The sequence below is a fragment of the Euleptes europaea genome, chromosome 7 (genome assembly GCF_029931775.1).
Source record: "Euleptes europaea isolate rEulEur1 chromosome 7, rEulEur1.hap1, whole genome shotgun sequence".
Taxonomy (NCBI): domain Eukaryota; kingdom Metazoa; phylum Chordata; class Lepidosauria; order Squamata; family Sphaerodactylidae; genus Euleptes; species Euleptes europaea.
The window spans coordinates 62,028,757-62,056,104 of record NC_079318.1 but is presented as its reverse complement, the minus strand read 5'-3'; the positions used below and the strand labels follow the sequence as shown (position 1 = coordinate 62,056,104).

The 27,348-nt window shown below is 42.4% G+C and overlaps 1 protein-coding gene across 2 annotated transcripts in view; it reads right to left on the bottom strand.

Moving 5' to 3' along the window:
• Positions 1–26,751, bottom strand: part of NPHP1 (nephrocystin 1) — a 41,764-nt gene extending 15,013 nt beyond the window's left edge. For both annotated transcript variants that reach the window (XM_056852695.1, XM_056852696.1), the window contains exons 1-14: positions 26,659–26,751; positions 25,879–25,952; positions 23,937–23,997; positions 23,441–23,577; positions 21,531–21,772; positions 20,243–20,340; positions 19,439–19,542; positions 17,149–17,191; positions 16,813–16,897; positions 15,662–15,756; positions 14,978–15,106; positions 13,434–13,508; positions 9,638–9,748; positions 8,442–8,524 (exon numbers count right to left, since the gene is read on the bottom strand). In XM_056852695.1, the coding sequence (XP_056708673.1) occupies positions 8,442–8,524; positions 9,638–9,748; positions 13,434–13,508; positions 14,978–15,106; positions 15,662–15,756; positions 16,813–16,897; positions 17,149–17,191; positions 19,439–19,542; positions 20,243–20,340; positions 21,531–21,772; positions 23,441–23,577; positions 23,937–23,997; positions 25,879–25,952; positions 26,659–26,730 (1,409 nt within the window). In that variant the 5' untranslated portion in view covers positions 26,731–26,751. The remainder of the gene's footprint in view (positions 1–8,441; positions 8,525–9,637; positions 9,749–13,433; positions 13,509–14,977; positions 15,107–15,661; positions 15,757–16,812; positions 16,898–17,148; positions 17,192–19,438; positions 19,543–20,242; positions 20,341–21,530; positions 21,773–23,440; positions 23,578–23,936; positions 23,998–25,878; positions 25,953–26,658) is intronic.
• Positions 26,752–27,348: the final 597 nt, after the last annotated feature.

The following is a 27,348-nucleotide window of genomic DNA, read 5'->3' as shown; positions in this document are numbered from 1 at the left end:
TAGGGCATATCAAATGTCCTGGGTCAGGAGAATATCCTACACTAGATATGGGTTTATCAAGCGGAGAAGCTTTACCCAAATGCAGCCATTCCCCAAATTGGCTCTTGATTAACCTCACATTTTCGAGAATCTTGGCCTACAACTCAGCATTAATTACCTTCTCTGAAGATTTTAAAACGTTTTTGTCACTAGGTTATCTTATAACTTGTGCTGTCTTGTTCCAGGAACAGCTTGTCAAATAAAATGCAGAAGTGTTAATTCATTCACTATCATTTCCTGTATGCCAGGGATTAATATGAGCTGCATGTTTACGAAATCTCCCATAAAGGTAAATACCAGTATTTAGTGATAAATGCAAGTGAGATGTTTTGCATTCTTTGCACCTGCCCCTACCAACTGTATTAAAGATGCACCATAGTCTGAAATAAGCATCCGCTTTTTTGTGAATCAGACATCACACAGCAGTTGCAACAGCCATATCAAGTAGCAAGGAGGGAGACAAAAAGCCTCCTGGTCAATCTGACATACACACCAAATGCTTTCTAGGTCTGTAGAGATGGTATGAACTTAAGAGCCAAACAATACTTTACATCAGCTTTCCATGAGTGGAACTAAGCGTGTGGGGGTTTTTTTGGCCCTCAAAAAAAAGTGTACAAGGCAGGAAAAATTGGAGATGCAGTAATGGGGATGGGGACCTTTCACTTCCTTCCCCCTCCCCTGCACCCTTGTACCTCCCTGTATTTTTGGGTAGCCTTGATAGCTTGGTGAGTTATGCTTACCACTGACCCTCTACCTTGGCAGATAGTAGGATTATGACAACTTCGAGGGGTGCTCTGAACACATCCAAAGTCCAGTGTGACTGCAGGAACAAGCACCCCTCTCCTCCTTGGCTAGACAAGAGCCCATCCCAGTCGCTTCAGAACAGATAAAAAAAGCAGCAAGTTGTCTTGCTGCTGTCTGAAGTCAGCACAAGGTCTGAGAAACCCCTGCCCTTTTGGGGAGGATCCCACCAAAAAAGTACACTCGCCAGCGACGAATTGATGAAAACATTTGTGAAGCCCTTGGAGCAACACTAGTTCATGGGAAAGTATTCTGCAGGGCATAACCACACTGCTTTTTAAATTTCCCTTTCCCTCAGTGCTGGATACCCAGGTCTGTGCAGCACACAATAGTGGATCATACAGCTGCAGAGGACATCGAGAAAAACGGAAAGCTCAGCAAATGGTGCTGCCATAAAGGTGAGGTAGGGCTGAGAACTGGTGCGGCTCATCACTGATCAGAAGGGTTGCCAGGTGGTGGCTGGAGATCTCCTGCTATTACAACTGATCTGCAGCCAATAGAGATCAGTTCACCTGGAGAAAATGCCTGCTTTGGCAATTGGACTCTATGGCATTGAAGTCCCTCCCCTCCCCAAACCCTGCTCTCCTCAGGCTCCACCCCAAAAACCTCCCACTGATGGCAAAGAGGGACCTGGCAACCCTACTGATCAGGCCACGGACAGTGCCTAATAGATGCCAGTGATACCTGAATACTGTAATACATTGTATCTGTACCCTGAAGGCACAGTATTATAAAGTACAGAGCATCCAGTGCTGGGAAAATGTGGTATCTAAAACGGGTCACGTACATTTTAAAACAAACTGTATAGAAAGGTCTCAGGACTGACCTGTCAGGCTGGATAACACTAAAAAAATTAATGAAATTTACAAATTAAAAATTCTACAAAACTAGTTTTCTAACTTGTCTTAGCCCCTTGATGAATTCAGCATAAGCTTTTGTTTAAGGCTGAGGAAACAGTAGAAGCTGCCTCAAATAGGTTCTTGAAGGAGGCAGCATATAAAATTTTCAAAATAAATAAGTACTGATGAAACACGAAGTCCGTATGTAAGACTGTTTCAAAAGAGAAAATCTGGGTTTGGTTTATCCAAGCCACATTTTAAATAGTTCAGGGACTGAGGCTTGTTTAGCAAGTCTAACCACTCTTAGAAACTGTTAAGGGCCTGAATATACATCCAATGACATCAAGTTTCCGTGTTAAATCCAGGCTTTTTGACATGTTTAGCAAAAGCACAGAAATGAATAGTTCTTCTGGCATGATGCAAAACCAGATCAAAGGTATGTAGTGAGAAAGTATATCTGAAAGGCAACTTCCTTGGGCTGAGTCCCTAGAACACTGAAACTAAAGGTTTGCCTGTTGAAAGGCCATCATTAAGTTGCATTAGTCAGTTCAGGTCCTGCCTTGCCTTTCATAGAAAAGGTTTATTAGAGGTAGTACTATTCTAGGTAAACATGAATAATGTTGTTTTTAATAAGCTTCTAGATGGGAAGAGGACAGAGAAGATTCAGCTACATGTTATGTGGAAGATCCATGGTCTGCGATCAATATATCTAATTCTCAATCTGGCCAAATCTGTGGATATTTAAATTCAGACACTGGAGGTATGAACAGACAAGACACATCTTTCTACAAACCTGAAAAAGTCCCAGGTTTGCAGAAAAATCTGAAATTCAGGAAAAAAAATTGGGGGTTTAAAAAACACAATATAATAGAAACTGCACCTGTACCTTTAAGAAACAAATGCTCTCTGCAGTGGCCATTGTGGGGGTTTCTAAGCAACTACAACAGTGCTGCCATTTTCCAGCCTTGGTTTCTGTCTGTAAAATGCAGAGGGGAGGACCCTTTTTATGGCTGCTTTGACCTTTGAGGGAGGACTCATTGAGGCCAGGCCTGCCAGCAACCACTGGATGACCTGATACCACGCAACTTGCATGACTCCCTTAAGACTGGCTGCTTGCTGGTATTCAACAACAGCCATCACATGAAAGCCAGTTTGGTGTAGCCTTTAAGAGTTTGAGACTAGGATCTGGGAGAGTCAGGTGTGAGTCACCACCCAGCCGTGGAAGCTCACTGGGTAACCTTTGGGTAAGTTAAACATTCACAGCCTAACCTACCTCACAAGGTTGTTGTGAGGATAAAATGGATAAGAGGAGAATGATGAGTGCTGCTTTGGATCTCCATTGTGGAGAAACATGGGATACAAATGTAAAACATAAATAATAAATTTAGCTGAAGATGGCTGGGTTCTAAAGAGCCCTATACTGGATCTTATAAATCACCAATGCAGAGGATTTGCAGAGTTGGAGCCTCCCCAGCTTCCTCCTTCCTCCATCAGCCCCTAGCCATCCTAGCAGCTCATATTGGGGACAGAAGTGAAAAGCATTTTTGTATGCAATGAGGAAGGAACCAATTCCCTTTAGATGCATCCTCTGCAACGTATTGCACGTGTCTTTAGGAGGGCCCCATTCACTGCTGTCCTCATGTCCTATTTGGGGGGATGAGATGCTGCAGAGAAGAAGGGCTGGAAATCTCCTTTGGATACTAATCCACATTTCACTCAGTTCTCTATGTATAAAATGGGAATTATACCCATTTTACCTTGAATTGTACTAGAAATACAAACTGCCATTGTAGCACACACTGTGAGAAGACTGAACAATTTGATATGTATGTTTTTACATACCAATGTGACAGAAAAAAACCTTACAACTGAAGGTTCATCAACATAGTGTCAACACAGATGGGAAATCTACATAGCATACATAATTATTACGGGAATTGAGTATCCATCCTGTTTTGAAATATGTTTTCTTCTTCAGATAAATTCAGAGATGAAGGACGTTAATATTATAAATGACAGTGAGGTACATTAACATGAATTACTCATTTTAAAAAGTGTGTTGAAAACACTTCTGTAAGAACAATAAAGCCAATGCTTTTAAAATGTTAATAATAGTAGCAGATGCAGCATGCGTTTGAAAAAAAATCTGGCTGCTCTAGTGGGAAACTTTGAAGCTCTCACCACAATATTCTATATTTAAAAGCACTGTCTTAAAACCATGTATTTTAAGTAATAAACTGAAAAATTGATCCACCTATAATAATATTTCATGTGCATTTCAATATCCCCATTCATCCTATTCTGTTCAAAAAATAATATGTAAACACTGGCATGCAGATAAATAAATTCCATGCTAATGATTTCCCACATACTGGATTTAGGAGAACAAAAAAATTTTTGTGGATCTTTTCACCCATTCAGATATTGAACAATGGGCTGGTCTGCCTGTAGCAGTAGAAAAGAGCAAGAGGCCAGTAGCACCTTAAAGACTAACAACATTTCTGGCAGGGTATGAGCTTTTGTGACTCACGAAAACTCATACCCTGCCAGAAATCCTGTTAGTCTTTAAAGTGTTACTAGACTCTTGCTCTTTTCTACTGATTCAGATATTCATGTTAATACATAGATAATCATGTTAATACAAAGAGAACCAACTATAGGACACTAAATATAGAATGTGCACTGTTTATCATTTTTCAAACTGCCATTCTAGACTGGTTATCTATGTAACCAGATGTCCATGTGGCTTGCTGTATGGGGGTAACAGTAGTCATACAATTAGAACCCACATAGTGGAACATTGGTCTCATATCAGGACTGCTGTCATGGAGGCACCTTTGGTTTCACATTTTGTAGGAAAAGGACATGGGGATTTTCAGCTTTTTATGACTGAGATTCTACAGCTGCATCCATATAATAAAGCTGACCACAATATTATGTAAGCCTGAACATCTATTCCACCTCCTCATATAATGTGGAATAAGCTCAGGCTTAAGTCTTATATGCTATATGGTCTCAATTCCAACTTAGAACTTACTAGCCTTGTATGACTATGGTATTCGTTATATAAATTGAAAGGTATATAACACTGTTGTATAAGTTTGCATTATTTTAAAATTGTAATCTGCATTATATGTCTTGGACCACTCATTTGGTGTTTGTTCTTCCAATAGCTATTGATAACGCGTGATACATATTTAAATAGTCACCATAGCTTTGCCTTCGTGGGGGGCTTTAAAAGAAGTAACTTATAAATAACAAAGTTGTAAAAAGAACCTTACTAGAACAGGTGCAGTAGGAAGAACTTTGCTTACAATTACCAAGGTCTGTCCAGGTCAGTGTGACTGGAGTCCCTAAGAAGGTTGAAATTTGTATGCTATAATCTGACTACAAACTCTGTTAAATGTGAAAGTTTTTTAAACCTATACTGGTGGTTGATTGAAATAAGAAGTGGTGCTTTCTTTCACAGGAATATGGTGAGGTTTTATTACTTTTAAGGGTATAAGAACCACACTTTCCATTTTTGCAGGTTTAATAATATAGGAGGTATTTGTGTGCGTGTGTAAAATGTCGTCAAGTCGCAGCCGACTTATGGCTACCCCTTTTTGGGGTTTTCATGGCAAGAGACTAACAGAGGTAGTTTGCCAGTGCCTTCCTCTGCACAGTAACCCTGGACTTCCTTGGTGGTCTCCCATCCAAATACTAACCAGGGCCGACCCTGCTTAGCTTCTGAGGTCTGACGAGATCAGGCTAGCCTGGGCCATCCAGGTCAGGGGTCATTTACATGTCGACTAATCTGCTGGGAAGTATGCATGATAAAATGGGAGTAAATAGTTACAACTGTCACATAATTCTGAGCGGCTGCTCCAAGTTGAGGCTTCTCTCGACAGAAGTGTTTTCAACACACTTTTTAAAATGAGTAATTCATGTTAATGTTCCTCAGTCATTTATAATATTAATGTCCTTCATCTCCGAATTTATCTGAAGAAGAAAACATATTTCAAAACAGGATGGATACTCGATTCCCATAATAATTATACATGCTATGCAGATTTCCCATCTATGTTGACACTATGTTGATGAACCTTCAGTTATAAGGTTTTCTTCTGTCACGTTGGTATGTAAAAACATACATTATCAAATCGTTCAATCTTCTCACAGTGTGTGCTGCAATGGCAGTTTGTATTTCTAGTACAAGTTAAAAATAATTCTTCATGGCCTTTTTTTTAGGATTTGGGGACCCCAAAGCAACAGAGCCTCAGTGAGGCCCCACCATCAGTGAGGGGTCTTGCTAACTAGAGCATCTCAAGAAACCTCTGGCAGAAGATTCATGCAGGCAAGCCAAGCCAGATGCCATGCTTTTTGTAAACATCGCCTTTAACTAAGGGCAGCCCTACTATTCTCCATACCACAGCTGCCCTTTTAGTTACACAAGCTGAGTTAAGACAAAGAAGATAGTAAGGTCTCTGTGATGCTTTTGTGCAGGTTCCACAATCAGAGGGCGCCTGGAAGCCTGAGAGCCCAGGGGTCTTCTCTACTTGCTTTCTTCTGGAGCTGGCAAATACTTAAGGGAAAAGGATATCCCTGAACTTGCCATTCACATATAGTATGTGGTAGGTAAAGGTAATCTCCTGTGCAAGCACCAGGTCATTACTGACCCAAGGGGTGACTTCACATCCCGACATTTACTAGAATCAAAGAGTTGGAAGGGACCACCAGGGCCATCAAGTCCAACCCCCTGCACAATGCAGGAAATTCACAACTACCTCCCCCCGCCCAACCCTAGCGACCAGATGATGGCCAAGATGCCCTCCCTCTCATCATCTGCCTAAGGTCACAGAATCAGCATTGCTGACAGATGGCCATCTAACCTCTTCTTAAAAACCTCCAGGGAAGGAGAGCTTACCACCTCCCGAGGAAGCCTGTTCCACTGAGGAACAGCTCTGTTAGAAAATTCTTCCTAATGTCTAGACGGAAACTCTTTTGATTTAATTTCAACCTGTCGTTTCTGGTCCGACCTTCTTGGGCAACAGAAAACAACTCGGCACCCTCCTCTATATGACAGCCCTTCAAGTACTTGAAGATGGTTATCATATCCCCTCTCAGTCTTCTCCTCTTCAGGCTAAACATACCCAGCTCCTTCAACCTTTCCTCATAGGACTTGGTCTCCAGACTCCACACCATCTTTGTCGCTCTCCTCTGGACACGTTCCAGCTTGTCTACATCTTTCTTAAATTGTGGTGCCCAAAACTGAACACAATACTCTAGCTGAGGTCTAACCAGAGCAGAGTAAAGCGATACCATCACTTCGCGTGATCTGGACACTATAATTCTGTTGATGCAGCCCAAGACTGCATTTGCCTTTTTAGTTACTGCATCACACTGCTGACTCATTCAGTGTTTGGTCTACTAAGACCCCAAGATCCTTTTCACACACACTACTGCTCAAACAAACCTCCCCCATCCTATAATTATGCATTTGATTTTTCCTACCTAAATGCAGAAGTTTACATTTGTCTTTGTTGAAGTGCATTTTATTAGTTCTAGCCCATTTCTCCAGCCTGTCAAGATCATCCTGCATCTTGGCTCTGTCTTCTACCGTATTTGCTACCCCTCCCAATTTAGTATCATCTGCAAATTTAATAAGCATCCCCTCTATTCCTTCATCCAAATCATTTATAAAGTTGTTGAACAACACAGGGTCCAGCACAGATCCCTGAGGAACTCCACAAGTCACTTCTCTCCAAGTGGATGAGGAACCATTAACTAGCACTCTTTGGGTGCCATCTGTCAACCAGTTGCAGATCCACCTAACAATAATAGGATATAACCCACATTTTCCCAATTAGAAACTAGAATACTATGTGGAACCTTATCAAAAGCCTTACTGAAATCTAGATAAACTATGTCCACAGCATTCCCCTGATCCAGCAAGGTAGTAACTTTCGCAAAAAAGGAGATAAGATTAGTCTGACATGACTTATTCTTGAGAAACCCGTGCTGGCTCTTAGTGATCAGATCCATCTTTTCTAAATGCTCAAGGACTGACTGTCTGATGATTTGTTCAAACACTTTTCCTGGTATAAAAGTCAAGTACTAGGCTGACTATGTTTACGGGGTGGTTTGCCATTGCCTTCCCCAGTCGTCTACACTTTACCCCAAGCAAGCTGGGTACTCATTTTACCAACCACAGAAGGATGGAAGGCTGAGTCAACCTTGAGCCGGCTACCTGAAACCAACTTCCACTGGGATCGAACTCAGGTCGTGAGCAGAGCTTGGACTGCAGTACTGCAGCTTACCACTCTGCACCACGGGGCTCATTATAATATGTGATAATTACCCCAAATATGCAGTTTCTATTATATCAAAGCCATAGTCATAGATCCTTATTTTCAATGCACCGCTTCACTCAGCAGGGACAACTGCAACAGAACCACCGACATTTGTTCTGATGACGATTGTAAATTATCAACATTTTACTAACATGAGCTAGGGAACTCTGCAGCCGATCCTGAACACATCTCTCACTTCCACAAGGTACCACATTCAACACAAGTGTATTTGTAAAGTGTGACTCTGCCATAGATTCTACACAGGCAGGACCATCAGTAAGGCACTATATTTTGTAGTCCAGTGTTATGCAATCAGCAACTCTATGATTCCTGACCTACTGCAGCCAACATCAACTGTTTCAATTCTCTTTGCATTGTGGCTCTATTTTGTGCCCCCCACCCCCCACAGCCTTTTAGACGAGAAACTTACTTGGAAGGGACTGGAATGCCACTGGAGTCAAAAAGTTTTAGAAATGCCCAGCCACAACTTAATTCTCCTCTTTCACCTGTTGACTAGAAAATAAATTGAAGGAAACCGGTTATTTCGCTGGCAATCCAGGTCTTGAGCCCACATGCATATCTCCATTGCCGTGCTAGCCCAAGAAGCGTCTGAAAAGCAGCGGCAAACTCTTCGCCCTCCTTCCCATCCTGTCTCCCTGCGAGGAATGCCCACTTGGTACTCAGAGCAAGGAGGTTTTAGTGAAACATAGAGAAGTGGTTAAAAGTGGAAGTGAGCGGTCTGCCAGCTGCTGCTGGGATCAAAGCACTCAAGTGTGCATCCTCAGGCTTGCCCATTGCAGTCCCTGTGGCTTAAGTGTTTCTACAGATAATGATAAACAAAGCACCAGATTCAGAGGCCTGCCATAAAACACTGCAGTTCAGAGAGAAACAATCTGTACATCCTGTTCAAATAACATTATTTTTGTTTATTAATTCTTGTTCACAATCTCTGAAGTTGTAAACGACTGGCGGTGCAGTCCTAAACTGAATTACACCTTTCCAATCCATTGAAGTCAATGGCTTAAAGCAGGGGTGTCCAATCTTTTGGCTTCCCTGGGCCACATTGGAAAAAGAAGAATTGTCTTGGGCCACACATAAAATACACTAACACTAACAATGTTTTAAGTACATTTACAATTTTGTGTTGGGCTGCATTCATAGCTGTCCTGGGCTGCATGCGGTCCAGGGGGCATGGGTTGGACAAGCCTGGCTTAGAGGGATGTAACTCCACTTGGGACTGCAGTGTGGGAGACTTACTTACTTCTACATATGCACATTTACAAGGAGGCTGCCAGGTCACACCATGGGAGGGTGACATATTTAAAAACACATCAGTTTCTATGGGAGGATGACGTTCTATTATTTAAAGTTTCAGATGACTGGGAATCTAACTTCTGAATATGCACATTTGTGATGAGGCCGCCAGATCCCTCCACAGGAGGATGGCAAAGAATGTTTTTTTAAATGCCAATTTCCATGGGAGGTTGACATTCTTTTAATACTGGAGCCAACTCATGCTTCATTCCTGTGGGTTATGATGAAGCTAAGCCCTTTGTATGAAGAATATTCACATCAAGACTGTCATCTAACACAGTTTCACACAGTGAGTCACCCATGTGAACTTACATTACGAATATAAGTGATCTCAAGCTCAAGTAATATGCCAATATCGGGAGATGGAGAATTGGATCTAACAAAACAATCGCCATCGAGCAGGCATGGTAAGATGCCCGTGACCTGTAAAATTAAAGAAAAAACATGCAGATATAAAACATTTGTTTCCAAGCGTCTCTTAAGAGATTGTGAAAACACTGTCGTTTTTCTTTGTTTATTTTCAAATGGAAATAATCAAACTGATATAAGAGTCAGCACCACACAGCATCTTTTTCACGCCACAGAGCTTTGTGAAAATGTATTTATTTACTGCCTAATACTAAGTTCTGGACAAATTACATAATTAGGAGCAAATTAAATTTCATCACCACTAAAATATTAACTACCAGCCACTAATCAATGACAGTCTAAATTCTTCTCATCCTGGAGAATTCTCTCCTTTATTCAACTCTAAATGTGCTCAAAGTGAAGCTGAACTAACCATTAATAAAAAAAGGAGTTGTGTAGTACCCTAAAAGATTTATTGTGGCAGAGGCTTTCATGGACTAGAGCTCACTTCGTCAGATTCATGAAGCATATCCTCAACTATACACTGGATAGAGAAAAAATAGTGAGGTCAATAAGTAAAGAAATACAAGTCTGCGACATTTCTACGCAAGCCTCAGGTATATGTAAAATAAGCACAGTGGATATTCACAGCAATAATAAATGTTTCTGGACAAACTGATCGTTTAAAATATGAACTGTGAGAGAAATAGTGTCATGGGTTCTATTTCAAAAGTTTCACATTGGAATCTCCCTTTGAATGGTCACTGTTTTTATCTTATATCCACCAGACCTTTGCATGGAAATGTCACAGACTGCACCTCTTTCATTGCACTGCCTTCTGACCCCATTGTTAACAAGTTTACTCTTATTCTATATGTATGTGTGTATGTATACACACTCATATATATATAGCAGCTAACTAAGCAGACACTTCATATACTGAGGAAGGAGACCTTAATTCACAAAAGCTTATGTTAGTAAATCCCTAAGAAGCTGAAAAACTCCTTATTCTTTTGTGTTTTTGCTGCAAAAGAGCTACCACCCTGGAATTTGTAACTAATCACAGAAGATTAGAACCTGTTCAGCTTACTCTTTTACATCAACACACTCCCTCTGTTACACAAATTCTGGCAAACTAAAGGCAAAACTAGGTGTGACAAAAACATGTGGCTGCTGCTAAAAATAACAACCCTGCATTGGTTTCCCCTTCCATTATACATAGTGATGAAAATGCATGATGTCATCACATCATGCACTTCCCCATCCCCACTCCATGTCATTGGCTGCCAGGGCCAGACAGCCAGCCAATGTGACATCTCTATTAGCACATCTTGCAGGGGAGAAGGGAAAATTGAATGTGGGCCTGCCATTTTCAGTGGCCGCCCTGTGCTCTTCATCTAATTGAGAGACAAGCTCTTTGAAAGAAAAAGCAGGGTCTTTTTGGTTGTAATGGTCCCTCCCGAGATTTCCTACCTAAACTTGATTCTGCAATCTTTATACTGTCCTCCTAAGGAGAGGTGCTCCCTCCTAAGCCCATCAACTTCAGTACACTTAGAATGGTATAACTCTGCTTAGGACTTATTTATTTGGAATTTTTTATGTCACTTCTCCAGGGAACCTACCTGATGGTTAGGGGACAAAAATTTGAATTTCAAAGGACTTTTCTATTTCGACAATTATTTCATGACACAGTCTATCAGAGCCAGTTGTCAGCCTGATCACTAGGAAGATTTTTAGATGCAATTGTGGTAACTACACTGTATGTTTAATTTATTTCAGGAATTTATATGCCACCTCTCCAGAGATCTGCTCAAGGCAGCTCAAAGAGAAATAAATAAATAACATAAAAGCACCAACATAACAGATCAATATTAAAAACAAGCCATGGGCATAAAAACAGCATAAAACAACTGAGCAACACAGAACAGTCCTCAGACGCCCTATACAACCAAAAAGATAAAAACTCTTAGAGTTCAATGCCTAGATTAACAATAAATGTTTTGCCTTGCCACCTAAAAAACAATTAGGTAGGCATCAGGCGATCCTCAAGGGGGAGGGCACTTCAAAGGCAAGGTACCACTATAGAAAATGCCCTCTTTCTAAAATCAAAGAATCATAGAGTTGCAAGGGACCACTAGAGTCATCTGGTCCAACCCCCTGAACGATGCAGGAAATTCACAACTACCTCCCCCCACACACCCAGTGACCCTTACTCCATGCCCAGAAGATGGCCAAGATGCCCTCTCTCTCATGATGTGCCTAAGGTCATAGAATCAGCGTTGCTGACAGCTGGCTATCTAGCCTCTGATTAAAAACCTCCAGGGAAGGAGCGCTTACTACCTCCCGAGGAAGCCTGTTCCACTGAGGAACCACTCTAACTGTTAGAAAATTCTTCCTAATGGAAACTCTTTTGATTTAATTTCAACCTGTTGGTTCTGGTCCGACCTTCTGGGGCAACAGAAAACAACTCGGCACCATCCTCTATACGACAGCCCTTCAAGTACTTGAAGATGGTTATCATATCCCCTCTCAGTCTTCTCCTCTTCAGGCTAAACATACCCAGCTCCTTCAACCTTTCCTCATAGGACTTGGTCTCCAGACCCCTCACCATCTTTGTTGCCCTCCTCTGGACACGTTCCAGCTTGCCACCCGCCTCACCTCTGCAGGTGGTACTGGGCACAGAGAGCAGGGTTTGGGAGGCAGATCTGAACTCTCAGGCTAGTGACTCTTCGGACTGGCATCAAACATGCTCTGCATTATTACCCTTCCTTGGAAAGCACATACAACTGAGGTCACCTTTGCTTCCCTGCTCTCTTTGGCTCCAGACTCTTGCTGGCTCTGTAAAAAAAAGCAAGGAGAAGCTGCTGCAAGGCTGGTCAGCAGCTCTTACTTGGCATTTCTTGGCTGCGCTTGCAGCTGACTCATTCTGCAGTTGCCTTTGGCTTGCTCTGCCCTAATTCTCTCTAAACCTAACCTGGCATCCTTGCCTGCTTCCTGCTTATTTGTCCTTAGTTTGTCCCCTGAGCCAGCTGTGCCACACAAATTCTGGCTTGCCTCCTCACAGCTGTCCAGTTGCGCTTTGGTTGGTCATCTATTTTACTGGCCATTTTATGCAAAGCTTTGGGCCTGACTGACGGATTAAAAATAAGGCAATGCTTTCTGTGTGCTGAATGTCCTTGAGTAACAGTTTAAAGCAAAAAAATGGATCTACTGTATTATTGCATTGTAAAGGAACATTTACGCTGGGCACAGGTCTGCTTATGAGTGTCCTTTAAAAGCTGCTGTTTTCCCTTTCAGCTCTCACCTGCAGGATTTCAAGACTGATTTAGAGGCAAGGTTGCCACCTGCTGAATGGCTGATGCCACTTCCTTCCTCTTCTGTACAGTTTATTATCATTTACTTAGCAAAACAAATTCAGTCAATACCATTTGAAAGTGGGTGTTGCAAAAGCTGATAAAGAATATTATGGGTGCAATCCTAAGAAAACTTTCCTGTGAGAGTAAGCCCCATGGAGTAAAATGGGACTTACTTCTCAGTAGGATTGCTCCCCAAGCACTTACATTCACTCCACCTGGTGTTGGAGACAAGCCACTACTTATCTTGGTGCCTCAGTTCCCCATCCTCTAGAAATATTATATAGTATCTTTTTTTTGTCCGGCTTTGGGGAATCTATCAACAGCACCATTGTACACACTGCAGGTCATACATCATGCAAAATTTACAATACCAGATCAATGTGTAATATCCTTTGCATACATACCCGTGGAGAAAAAGTCCAGGTTTTGGGATTTTTAGGATGCCATGTAGCTCTAACTGTATGAATGTTACTCAGAACCTAAAATGAGAAGCAGCAGAACCGGGGGAAGATAGTTAAAATGTTAAAAAGGGCGGGGGGGAGAAGTGAATCTGATATAGCAATGTAGATTAAGACAGCAAAGAATAAGAAACCATTCTAACTATTTCATTGCAAAATCAACATTTGGTGAGATCAGCCTTTTACTTCTGCAGCTCATGGGATTTAGATAGCCAACAACACAAACCCACCCTTTCGTAAGAGATCATTTCAAGTCATTTTGTGGTGGACACCCATGCAACTTGATATCTCTTTGAGATGATTAAGCCAGGACCCAAACAAGCTTCCTGAATCTATGTGGATTTTCCCTCTTAACCATCCAAAACGACAAGCTTGAGTGAAACATACAGTACATTCTGATTGCATTTTCCTCCATTGGGGAAAAAAGGTCATCTGAGGAATCAGTTGGCTCCTAAAGAAAGAATTCGAGCAACTAGTAAGTTCACGAGCTTCCTTCTGATTTTAAGAAGCATCACAAGAAGGAGCACCATACAAGCCACCATGGTGCAGACACTGTTTCATGAAAGGGTCAGATGGCACATGTACCAAAATAATGCTGGAGTGAAAGTCCAATGCTCAACTGGTGTTCTTCAAACGTTCTACATCATTAAATATCACCCATTTACTAATCCGTGTATTTCTTTTGTTACACTGTCTGAATCACACTGTCGTGGGTCAGCCTACTGACAATTCCTCAGATGAGGAGTAGGTGAAGGAAGTTAATCCCAGCCCCAGGCTGATAATAGAGGAGCAGCCGCAGGCAGAATTTATAACAGAGGAGCAGTCGCAGGGAGAAAATGTCGCACCGTGCCCTCAGCCCTCCAGCTCTGGAACTCAAGCCGTGACTGAAACCCAGCAACCACCAGCCTCACCTTTAGGATTGCCAGAGCCTTTAGAACAAGGAAGGTATTTACGGCAAGAACTCCAGAAGAGACGGAGAAGTGCCAGATTGCTAGCTCAGCATAGCTCAACCCCTAACAGCAGGGCTGATGAATTACACCTGGCTTGGAATGCTGAATTAACTACAGCTGCCTTATCTGTCCCAGCAAGATAATTCCCTATTTAAACAGCCAGGAAACAGAAGCTCACGTGGGAGCAATGTGTCACTATTCCTTCTGTGCCTGCCTTTGTTGCCATGCTGTACTTTGGACTCTCTGACAACCTGACTCTTCCAGACTGGCCCTGACCACGCTTACTGGATTTGCCCTCTCTTGCTTTGACACTTTGGACTTGGAATTATCTTTGTTTGACCTTGGACTGCATCCATTGATCACCTCTCCTGCCATAGCCAGCTACCTGATTCTGGACACACACACAGTGACTGTAAATTCACCCAAATATATAAAATGACAGCTAACTAGATACACCTCTCTTATTTCATAAATCTGGCCAAGGTTATTGGAAATAATTCAAGTTTTAACTGCTTGAGTTAATTGATTTGTAAAACTTACTCTGTTACCATCAAAAAGACAAAGTCGAACATGCCTACTGAGGACCTGTATACTCAGTCCAGGAAAGGGAATCGCTTTACAGTTCCACAGTGTCAAAATCAGTGATATCCGAGTTGGCCTGGCCTGGATCTAAAAGACAAAGCATCAAAACAGGACATTATGATATTGTCGAAGGCTTTCACGGTCAGAGTTCATTGGTTCTTGTAGGTTATCCGGACTGTGTGACAGTGGTCTTGGTATTTTCTTTCCTGACGTTTTGCCAGCAGCTGTGGCAGGCATCTTCAGAGGAGTAACACTCCTCTGAAGATGCCTGCCACAGCTGCTGGCAAAACGTCAGGAAAGAAAATTCCAAGACCACGGTCACACAGCCCCAATAACCTACAAGAACCAAGGACATTATGACTCCATAATGTTCCTAGGTACTCAGCAGTCTCTAGGAATGTTACAGGTTTTTGTCTTGTCTTAATAAGGTTGTATTTTATGGTTAGGCAATATTCCTAATTGTAAGAGCCACGTGCCACCAACTGCTTTACTATTACTGCAATTTAGGAAGCCCTAGGCCTTCCTGAAAAAGCACTTGAAGGCCATGAACACAGACTATAAATGGACAACTACAATAAAGTCTCATCCTATTCATTCATGGGCATCTCCTTTGTCTTTGTGGCTCCAAGAGAAAATACTTACAGTGCCTTTCTCGGGGTTCCATACTAGATCTCGGAAAGCAAGATTTGAAGGTGTGAGCTCAGGTTGCAAGAAGTAACGGGCTCGAAACTGAACTCCTAGAATAATAAAGTGTACTATTTAATGAGTTATTGGACCTCAGAACTGCTGCAGTAGCTCAGTTACAAATGTATATCCATGTCCTGAGCACAAAGACAGTTTTATCCATTCCAGAACTTATTTCAAAGCCACAGCCTTCAGGCTTTTTCACAAATTACAGAGCAGCAACCTTAGGTTTGTCACAAGGTATACACATGAGAGGGAGTCAAAGCTAATCTCTGCTTCCTAGTAAATTTGTGTGATGCAAATGTTCGCAGATGTGCTTTTGCAATATTCACAATTTACACTGTAGCCATATACTCCAAAAATATAATGGACACACGACATACATGAAGCTGCCTCCTACTTAGTAAGACAACTGGTCTATCAAGGTCAGTATTGTCAGTTCTCACTGGGGTAATTCTGACTGGTGTGAGATATTGTGCTCCCCCATTGTTCTAACAGGCTTCCCCTAAATATGTGTTAAGTTTTAAATGTCTTTTAGGCCAAAGCCATGGGGCCTGCAAAAGCAGAAGCTGAAAATGTGCAAAGGCAGAAGCTGAAGTAAGTTCGCAGAGAGGCAAGTAGAGTTTGATCACCACATCCCAGTCTCCTGGCATCCATTAGACTTTATTTTTAACACTGGCAGCAGCTCTCCAGGATCTCAGGTAAAGGTATTTCACATCACCACGTTCCAGACCTTTTAAAATGGAGATGCCAGAGACTGAAGCTAGGATCTCTGCCATGCAGAGCCCATTTTCTTACCACTGAGCCACTGCCTCTTCTCATGAAGAGGTCCTGGATACTGTACAAAAACATCCCACTGTAGCAGTGCCACTTACAACTACAACTTCATTTCAAAGGAAAAGGTATTTTTAAATATATTAAAAGGTTAATATCAACACAGGTTTCCAGAACCTGAAGAAACATGACAAAATAAACACCTACAGAATTATTACCAGTGATTATATTCTCCAATCCCAGGTCCAGCCACACCCCCTACAATTCCTAAGGGGAATTGGCCTCATACGCGGGAATACTCTGGCTTCCATGAAACAGCCTTACCACACTCCTACCTTCTTCCAAGAGTTGTGCGAGCGTTGAGGGTCGAAATCCAGCTGGGACTGCTCCCATGGTGGTCAGCGCATCTAAGGTATTATTCTGTTCAGAAAAGAAGCATTTCAGCTGTTACTGCCTCTACCGTATATGTTCTCTTATGACTCCACACTAATTGGCCAGTTTAAAGGTGAAAAGATTGCTGAATGCCAAATATTCTAAAGCCCAAATGCTTGAGAAATGCTGGGTCAAATGTGTGAAACACATTTTTGGTTTATGGAAAAATCAAAGCAAAAAAGAAGAGTCTTATCAAAAATTATTAATGGCAGCATGTAAATTACGAAGCATAAACTTACCTCTGTAATAGCCTTTTTCACAGCACTCCAGTGCGAGTCTGTTCTGGTGTAAAAAATGTCACAAAAGAAAACAAATTAATGTACTGCAGGTGTACCAGCATGTAAATTCTGACACCGTGTGTTTGTTGATGGATTGCTGAAACAGTATGTTGGGTGAATGTCTCAGTGGAAAACACCAACTGTTCTGCGTTCTGTCCAAGCCAAGTGGAAAATGAGACTGAAACCTTTAAATAATTATGTTGGGGGCTAATGTTATAATCCTATGAATACCAGAAATAAATCTGTTAATTCAGAGAGACTTACTTCCAAGTAAATGTGCAGATTGGGATATACATTTCCTGTTGTACTGAGTTCATCAATTGATCCAGATATTTGCTAACTTCAGTACTTGATCCAGATAGCGGCTAACTTCAGAACTCTTCTCCACATCATTATCTTCTCAGTTATCCACTCCCAAAGTATTCGTCAGTACTGGTTATGCTTTGGTCATTGCACACACCACCTTATTTCCTGTATTCTGTTACATGTCCTAAGAGAACTGAGATAGACTCTTTGGGTTTTCCACTGGTGAAAAAGGAGGAGGAGGTCTTCTTTGACCACCAAAAGGCTATTCCTGGGGATCATGGGACCTGCATGGACAAAAGCCACTGGGAAATGGGCTATGACCAGAATGGGAATTGAGCAAGATTAAATACAAAAGCTCCCTGGATCAAACGCCAGACTCTAGCACTACTGTATGTAGTGAGGTAATGTTTTGATTCCTCTGTTTCTCCAAACCTATTGCTTTTCTATTTTACAAGAAAACTCTCAACTCAGAAACAACTGCTTTGTTTTCTTATTTAATATCCAGCCTTTGGTACCATAACTAATCATTGCTCTGATTTGTGTGGTATAGAAATTATTCATGTATTTATATTTTGTGCACTACCAGAAAAAAGTTCAGATATCTATACCTCTGGGCACAGAGCAGGGGTCACCGGGGGGGGAGGGAGTTGTGAATTTCCTGTGTTGTGCAAGGGATTGGACTAGATGACCCATGAGGTCCCTTCCAGGTCTATGTTTCTATCCAAGAAAATTGAAAGCAAAACTAAATTTAAAAACATTTTCAATTTCTCTCTGAATTTCTTATTCATGACTCATATAAACTGTTGTTCAGGAATATCAATCCAAACTATCTGTAAAGGTAGTCCTCTGTGAAAGCACCAGTTCAATACTGACCCACGAGGTTGACGTGGGAGTAAGTGGATTAGCAGTTATCCAGGACACACCACCAGAACTCCTCGCTTTATAGAAAACAGTGTTGTTTAATTTACAGTGCAGATACAAAAGACAAACCAGCACGTACACGTCTCTCCACCAAACTTCCCAACACAGAGTTATAATCACACAGACCTATATACACCTGAATATACACCAGCACCTGAAACCAATTAGGCCACCTGTAGACCTGGCCACAGTATTGCATCAGCTTACTGCTTCAATCTGGTTTGCTCTGGTGCACTCTGGGACCTGCAAGGCTGTTGCTGCCTCTTGCATCAGCTTAGATGTCCCAGATCTGACAGCTATCTGTCAGCTGTCTCTGTCAGATTATGATCAACTTGTAACTCTGACAGAGGTGACGTCACATCATGACATTTACTAAGCAGAGTATGTTTATGGGGTGGTTGCCATTGCCTTCCCCAGTCATCTACACTTTACCCCCAGCAAGCTGGGTACTCATTTTACCAACCTTGTAAGGATGGAAGGCTGAGTCAACCTTGAGCTGGCTACTTGAAACCAACTTCCATTGGGATTGAACTCAGGTTGTAAGCAGAGCTTTGACTGCAGTATGGCAGCTTACCACTCTGCAGCATGGGACTTTTTGTGTACCAAAACCAATTTGATTCTGTCACTGGCTTTACCCAACTTCTGCATATGGTAAATAAAGTAAATGGTAAATAAAAAACAATAATGGAAAAGATGGAGAGAAGCTGAAACTAGTAAATGCTAAACTGGGAATGGACAGCCAATGCAAGACTGATTCGGCACTGAAGAAGCCCCCATCACAAAGAATAAGCTAATAATATTTCTGTACGTATACTACTGCCGTCAGGTCACAACAGACTTATGGTAGCCCCAGCAAGGGGTTTTTAAGACAAGTAAGAAGCAGAGGTGGCTTGCCATTGCCTTCCTCTCCAGAATCTTCCTTGGTACCAACCTTGCTTTCGCTTCTGAGATTTGATGAGATTGGGCTATACCATACCATTCTACATCCCCAATATGTGTGTATTCCAAGCCATTTTCTCTTCACCTTTTCAAAATTTCAGCTCCCCCAGCTGTTTCATCTGCCACCTCTATGTCTTCTTCTGTTTCCTCATCACTTGGTTCTTGGCCCACTCCTTCTTGGTCGTAAATCTGCAGAGTTAACACATTGCAATGGTGAACCACATTAGGATCTTTATTTTGTATAACTGGGAAAGAAGATCTGACTAACTAGGGCACTCTAGTGGCCAAGAGGTTTGCACAACTGCACAGACTGAGAGAAAAGTAATGATAAGCTAATCATGGGCTACAGAGTCATGCTGCCTCATCCTAGCCTGCCCTGGAGCAATTAAATGCACTGGGGATTAAGGTATTCTCTCTGATATACTCTAAAAGGAGGCAATGCTACATTTCAATGAATAGCAGAGCATTTCTGCTTCTTGGTATACCACTGATATTTATTTATGGTTTCAAGAAGTCTCCTCCCCACATTCCACCCCACTATCTTGTGGGTAATTCTTGGGAGAAATTAAGGCTCTGGTGGAATACCCTGACTAAACACTGGAGTGCAGCCCCATCATACAGTAGGTGGGCAGTCTGAACACATTCTGGAGAATGCTTGGAAGTGAGCAAGTTCTAGATATGTTGGAAGCTGCCCTTCTTCTGGACTTATCCTGTGAGGTCAGCAAGAGGAACTCAGATACTGGCAAGCTGGCATTCCCATATCACTGTGTAGTTTTTCATAGCAGACCACAGAGTGCTGCAAACCAAGCATCATGTGAAGGTGGAGAGATACTAACAATAAAGGCAGACAAGTCTAAGTCAACAGAAAAGAAGGCAGAAGCATGCTCACCATCAGATAGGTTTTAGGCACAAGCCCGCTCTCCCCTTTTGAGTTTTTAGCCAGCCACCAGCCATCAGGCTTTTTGTCTATTATAATAAGCAATTCGCCTTTCTGCAGTATGGGAAGGGGAGAAAAGAAAAGAAAATGAAATGAAAATATTTTAATATTCAACTGTTTAAAGAGAATGCAGCTGCTGTACATGCTAAATGTGTTGTGGCAAAAGCTATGCACTTTGTTTTCCAGCAAAAAAAGTAACCACTGTTTTTATCTTTTTGTGTGTGTTTGATATAACATATGACTGTAGAAGTTGCCACAGTTGAACAGGCAAATCTAAAGCACAACAATTTGCTTGGTGGCTACTCTGAACAATACCACATATCAGAGTCATTGCCTCTGAGATTCCCAAAAGAAACCAGGCCACACTCAATTCAACTTAACAGAAATGTTTCCTGTAAGGAAAAGTGCAATGTCAAGTGCCACTATCTACTGTACACCATCTCTGTTCTTCACTCTAGAGTGACACTTAAATGCAACCAAGAAACAGAACTCAGGGCAGGGCTACACAGATTAAGTTTTGATCTTGATTCTCACAGAAATTCATTAATAGTAATGGACAAAATAGCTTGGCTGCAATCAGCAAGACTTGAAGATGGAATAAAGCTTGCTCTCTCCCCCTCTTGCCAAGAATCTAAGGTCATCAGGGACATATACAGCACCTACCTCAATAGTATCCCAAAGTGCACATTTTCTCATAGAAAGGAATGGCAGCTATTTGTTATATGGGAAAAGTAAAGAACTGAAGTTGAAGAAAAGCTGTAGAGGACTAAAACCTTATCCCCATTCTTACCAACAGGCAGGCCAGCCCCCATTGAGAATGACTCCATAGGGGAAGTGCACTACGGCCACTTTTGACTTCTGCATAGATCCCTCCAGTATAAAGACTCTCTCAGACAATAATAATCATGGCAACCCAATTCTACAAAGTCGTTTGCCTGCAAATAATTTTGCAGGACTGGGAGCAACAACAGCTATGCCTGAACCAGTAGAAACAACCTGCAGAACAGCACTGAGCCAAGCCAGTGTGTCACGCCTGTGCAACAGCACCGTGCTGCTCTAGCAACGCTGAAGGAAGATCATCGAACTAACTTGTAACGCATAAAGGAGAGGCATAAGAACAGGAGTAGGGGTGAGTCGCTTATGTGACATCTATACCACAACCACTATAACAAATGGAAGATTTTTAAAAACCCCGCAGCACTTGACATGCTGTGCCCATGGACTTTATGTTCTGTTTTACTTGCTTTAAATGTCAGATCCCCTTCTTGCTGAGCAGTAAAATCACCAAGAGTGGTAAAATGTTTCATAGTTGAATCATCTCCTAATTTGCTTTCACCATCATCATAATCTTCTTCTTCTTCTTCCTCTTCTTCTTCCTCCTCTTCCTCATCTTCTGTACTTTCTTCATCACATTCTTCATCATCAGCTTCTTCAATCTCCTTTTCCTGTTTTATCTTTGGGCTGGCTTTCCTTTTTTCATCTCTAGCCAAAAAAGAGACAGAATAAACAATGGCAGGTGCTTGTTTTAAGCATTCTCCGAGAAAACGAATGTACAAAGCCTTCAGTTTCTTATCCTAGGGTTACAAGAGCCAGGTTTTGGAATGGAGCCCTGATTCTATATTTTGAATCCATGCAGATTTTCTTAGAAGTCTTATTTCCTAAGCTTAAGACAGAGAACTATCAACACTACACAATGTAGAGCTATATCTCTTTCAGATGGAACCCACATGGATCCTCACCTGCCACCACTTCCCCCACCCCCTCTGGCTCCAGTTCCCATCTATACCTTGCAGGAGGGGAAATCCCATTCTCCTTGTCACCAGCCCCACTCTCACCACTCTCTTCCTACTTGCGCCATCTCTTTACCCTTTTCCACTGCTAGACCCACTGAGTCCTTGAGCTCACATATACCCTTGCAAGTAATCTTCAGAAGTTTCTTGACCTCTCCCAAGAACTGAGCACAAGGTGAATTGACTAATGCCTAGGAGATGGCATTAAGCCCTTCTGCAGCTTCTCCAGCTCACTCTATGCAAAGGACAGGCCTCAGCTTTGGCATCCTGGGTAGCCCTGGAAACCCATAATGCTGCTAGAGAGCTCACAAGGTCTTCTCACAAAAACTTAGTCATCAAAGGTTTTAGGTTTTTTTTTTTTTTGTATTTTCTTCTCCCCCACTTAAAATAATAATCCTGGATGGCCATTAGATATATAGATAACACGGACACAGTTAAAATCAACATATCTAATAGTCAACATGGCGCTGTCTGTGGACACTTAAATCCGCAGATTGGGGCCATGTAGAGAGAAGGGAGGGGATTTTTTTATAAACTCAGAGAAGCCTCCAGGTGTGCAGAAAATCAGAAAAGTTTAAAAAATAGAGAGGTTTTTCAAAAAAACAGAGGAACACATCTGTGCAACCGCAGACAATGAAAACTTACTAGCAGCATGGAGTAGAGGTGCCAGGCAAGCCTATAAGCCCTGGTGCAGCCCAGCTACAACTCTCCTCTGGAGGTTGGTAGGCTGGGAGGAGAAACATAGGGGCCCCCAATGAAGTGCCAGAACTGCAGGCAGTTAGAGAGGAGCAGGAGCTGCTACTTCCTCCCTACCTGCTCCAGCCATGAAGGCAGTCAGGTAAACAGGTAGTGGGAGAGGTAGGGGAGGAACAGGAGTTGCCACTGCTGCCCTCCCACTGCTGTGTAAGCTGCAGAGGGACGCCAATGTGGGCATGGAAGAAAGTTCAAAATGCTTCCCCACCACCACTGCTGGAAGCAAGCAAATGGGTGGGTAAGCCAGGTGAGTAGGCAGCAAGGGGAGGGCAGGGAAATCATAGAATAAAATCATAGAATCATAGAGTTGGAAGGACCACCAGGGTAATCTAGTCCAACCCCCTGCCCAATGCCGGAATTTCACAACTACTACCTGCAGTGGCAGCATTAACAGCTGGCTGCCTGGCTAGTGACTTGGCCAGTGGACAAGCAAAGGGGAAGGATGGGATTCTCCCCTCCCATGTGTTTTATAGAGTTCCCACTTGTACTATCTACAACCATTACAGGAAACTAAATATGGATCCCAAAAAACACCCACTCTTAAACTAGACTAGACTGTGATACTTCAGACTAACTGTTAATTCAATATCCATTTTATGCTGCTTACACAATGGAGCCTTTCATCACATTTTCTCGGCTAAGGATTGAAGCAAGTTTTTCTAGTTGCTGAGAAAGCTTCAACAGTTGCTTTTCTTCTTCTTCTTTTCTCTGATAATAATTTCCCACAGGTGCAGGCTCATCTGACTGTAAGATAACAATATGGCACATTACTGGCACATTATGATTTTAACTGCATGTGATACAGATCACATTCCTGGAGAGTATACTAATTACATCCAATCATTCACATGCTCCCCTATGTCAAAAAAAAAGAAACCTGCCCTTTGCCTATGGGACACATATGGATATGCCACTTCCAAAGTCATATTCATGCAACCTCATATTCCATATATTATCTGCTTTACATTTATGAAAACAACTCCAAAAGGCTACATACTAGGGCCAGACCAGGGTATATGCTGTATAATGTTCCCCTGAAGCTTACATGATTACTCTAAACTTCCGTCCCAATTAATTTTGTGGAAAGCACCTAAAATGCTTACCTTTTTCAGGTTTTGAAGAGTAAAAGCATTCTCATCAACAGACTTCTTCAGCTCCAAACATCTACAATACATACAAATAGCAAAGGCCGCATTTTTACATGCTAGACACAACATGAATAAAGCCCCCAATTTTGCACATGCAATTGTGCTTTAATAGATCAACCATGCAATTTGAACTCATTAGAATATATAGGGAAACAGACTACTGATCCTTCTAGCTCAAAGTTGCCTGCTCTGACTAGTAGCATGTTCTCAGGCAAAAAAGGTCATTCTCAGCAACCCTGTTAGCAAGATGCCAAGGACTGAACCTGGGACCTTCTACATGCCAAGAATGTAGTTCTACCACTGAACTACAGCCCCTCCAGCTATCTGCTACTCAACTGGGCAGATTGGCATTGCTACAGTATGGCACTGCCCACCATAGCACTGCAACGTGCTTCCCTAACTAGGGAAAGACTGTACAGCATTATGGCTGTTGTTTGTTGAGTTGTGCCCCCTGCTGGTGCCCGGAGAGGAAGAGCTGAAGCAGGAAACCACTATAGTGCTTTGCTGTGTTTCCGGACCAAAAATATTACAGCAGGAAAATGTCTAATTTGTTCACTATTCTGGAGAATTTCAACAAAACTCTACAAAGCCCCCTGGATAAAATATTAGCAATTTGGAGAATAATTTTTTCCATTTCTAAATGTTAACTTTTTTCAAATTATATTATTAATAACAATGAATGGGTGCCATTGCCAGTAAGTTATTAGTCAAGCCTGGCAGTTTCAAAGATATCATTAATGTTTTTCAGGTGATTGTCGCTAGGAATTGGGTACATGTATGTTTTATTGATTTGTAAACCAGTTGGGGGGGAATAAATCAACAAATACATATAATAATTATCCAAAAAAATTTAAAAGTTATTAATTCTCCTAATTGACTATGTAGGTCAAACATTTTTAAAAACTAAACTTATTTATATGTCTCCTCTCACATTGTGGAAGGGGTATTGTAATCACCAAACTGATATGAAACTAGCAACCTAATGCAAGTGATACTACTGAAAGTGACAGTGAAAGTAAGGAACCCCAGTGATATCTTGGAAGAGTTAACCTCTGTTGAAATAGATAAGTGGACAACCACATCCTGGCATATCATGCACAATTATTTGGTTGTGCTAAAATTAATGTGTGAACAGTTTTCAGTGATTTTAGATTTTTCTTACATTTAAACAATGTAAGGAAGAACTGCCCCTAGAAGAAAAAAATAACTAAACTGAGGCTATCGTACTTTAGTCAGATTATGAGAAGACAACAGTCACTGGAAAAGACAATCATGCTAGGAAAAGTTGATGGCAGCAGGAAAAGAGTAAGACCCAACATGAGATGGATTGACTCTATAAAGGAAGCCACGGCCATTGGTTTGCAAGACCTGAGCGAGGCTATTAACGATAGGACGTTTTGGAGGACTGTTTTATAGGGTGGTCATGAGTCGGAAGTGCATTGTTAAGCTGCAATTATAAGCACAGTGATTTGGTAATAAGCTTTATTAACATCATGAGGTTTACTTCTAAATAAATATTTAAGATTTGAGGTATGTGTTTGAAAGTTGTACGGTGAGTGTTATTCAAGAGTGTTTGTGGATGCAGACATTCAGGAGGTATAGGTGGGCCAGAGGACTAAACAAGAGAGCTAAGCTTCATCTAGGTGCCAAATAAGATTTATTCTCAAAGAAGTATAAAACGTTCAGTACATTTCAATAAAATGTTTCTCTTGGAGGCAATCTTAACTCCTTCCTGAGAGTAAGCCCCTTAAGATAGACCTGAATAGGATTCTGAGCAGACCTGATTGCACTGTAAAACACTTTTAGACCTGTCTCTTGAATCCATGGGGGGGGGGGGACACTAGTAAATGTTTTTGACACTACAGCTGCCCAAAGGAATTTTAAAAATGCACATTACCTTTGACCAAGGTTTTTCTTTTTATCAAGATCCATAGTTCCTGCTTCCTTGCTCTCTTGAAGCAACGCGCTCACCTAAAATATATTACAATTAAACATAAAGATTCACTTTGTCAAAGGAAAATAGTTGTACACCCTCATATATTTTCAAATGTTTGCTCAGAAAGAACTCGCACTTGCATTACCCCCATCATAGGAATCAACATCTTTTAATGCATTTCCCACAGCTGGAGTGCTGGGGGCATCAGGTACCAACATCATAATATAAGTAATAGCCTCAACTAATGCGGTGAGTTATACTGAAGAGTACACCCAGCATACGTGCGTGAGAAAACATTGCCACAGAGGATGCAGAATACCATGGAAAGTCCAACGTTCAGAGCCACAATTTACGGGAGCGCCACATGAAAAACCAACATGATTGAGCGCGATGCACTCAGATCTGAATGCACACCCTATGGTGCTACTGTGATAACGTATAATAACAGGAAAAGAACACGTTTTAGACGTGCGTTGTTAGTCTTTAAGGTGCCACAAAGGTGCTAAAACAGTTTGGGCAGAAGCCTCTCTGTGTAGGGCTAAGCCCCGTGTACTGCGGCCGTGCCAGCACAAATGGTGTAGCGCCCAGTGAATGGGCCCCAGCGCAGCCAGGCCAGAGCAAGGGAGGCCTCTTTGAGCCTCCCGCGCGCACAGCCGGCCTTGAGTGCGCCTGCACTAGGCATCTGCCTCCCGCTCTTCTCTCTCCCCGCGGTCGCCAGGGCAGCTTAGCCCGAGGAGGCACCTGTTCCCGCAGCTCCCGGCCCCGACGCAGCGCGTTCTGCAGGGGGCCCGTCCGGCCCCGGCGCCCCATCATTTCCTCGGGGCGGCGTGAGGGTCGCGTCGCGTCGCGCCTCGCACAGAAGAGCGCGGCCGCCGCCGGTCGCTACGGAGACGAAACGCTGCGGCGCCGAATATGTACGTCACGTAAAGCGCCGTGAAAAAGGACTCGGCGCGACCCTGTTACTATGACAACGGGACGAGACGGGCGTGGCTCCGTGTCCGCAGATGCCGCGGAGCTGCAAGGCTCAAGGTCCCTGAGTGGGAGGAACTACAAATCCGCACCACCTCAAGCGGAATTGGACGGGGAAATACTCTAGAGTGAAATATTGTCGAAGGCTTTCACGGTCAGAGTTCATTGGTTCTTGTAGGTTATCCGGGCTGTGTGACCGTGGTCTTGGTAAAATGCATCGAAGCCGCCTAAATTGTGTGAATGGCCATTTACGCATGGGAGGCTTTGCCTTGGATTTGCCGCTCTCTAGATGTGCATTATCCCCATCCAAATTCTCAAAACTCAAGCCCCCTGCAGAGTTTGGAGAATTCGGATGGGGAAAATGTGCATCTAGAGAGTGGTAAATCCAAGGCAAAACCTCCCATGCATAAGTGGCCTATGTGTGTGTTAAATGCCGTCAGGTCGCTTCCGATTTATGGCGAC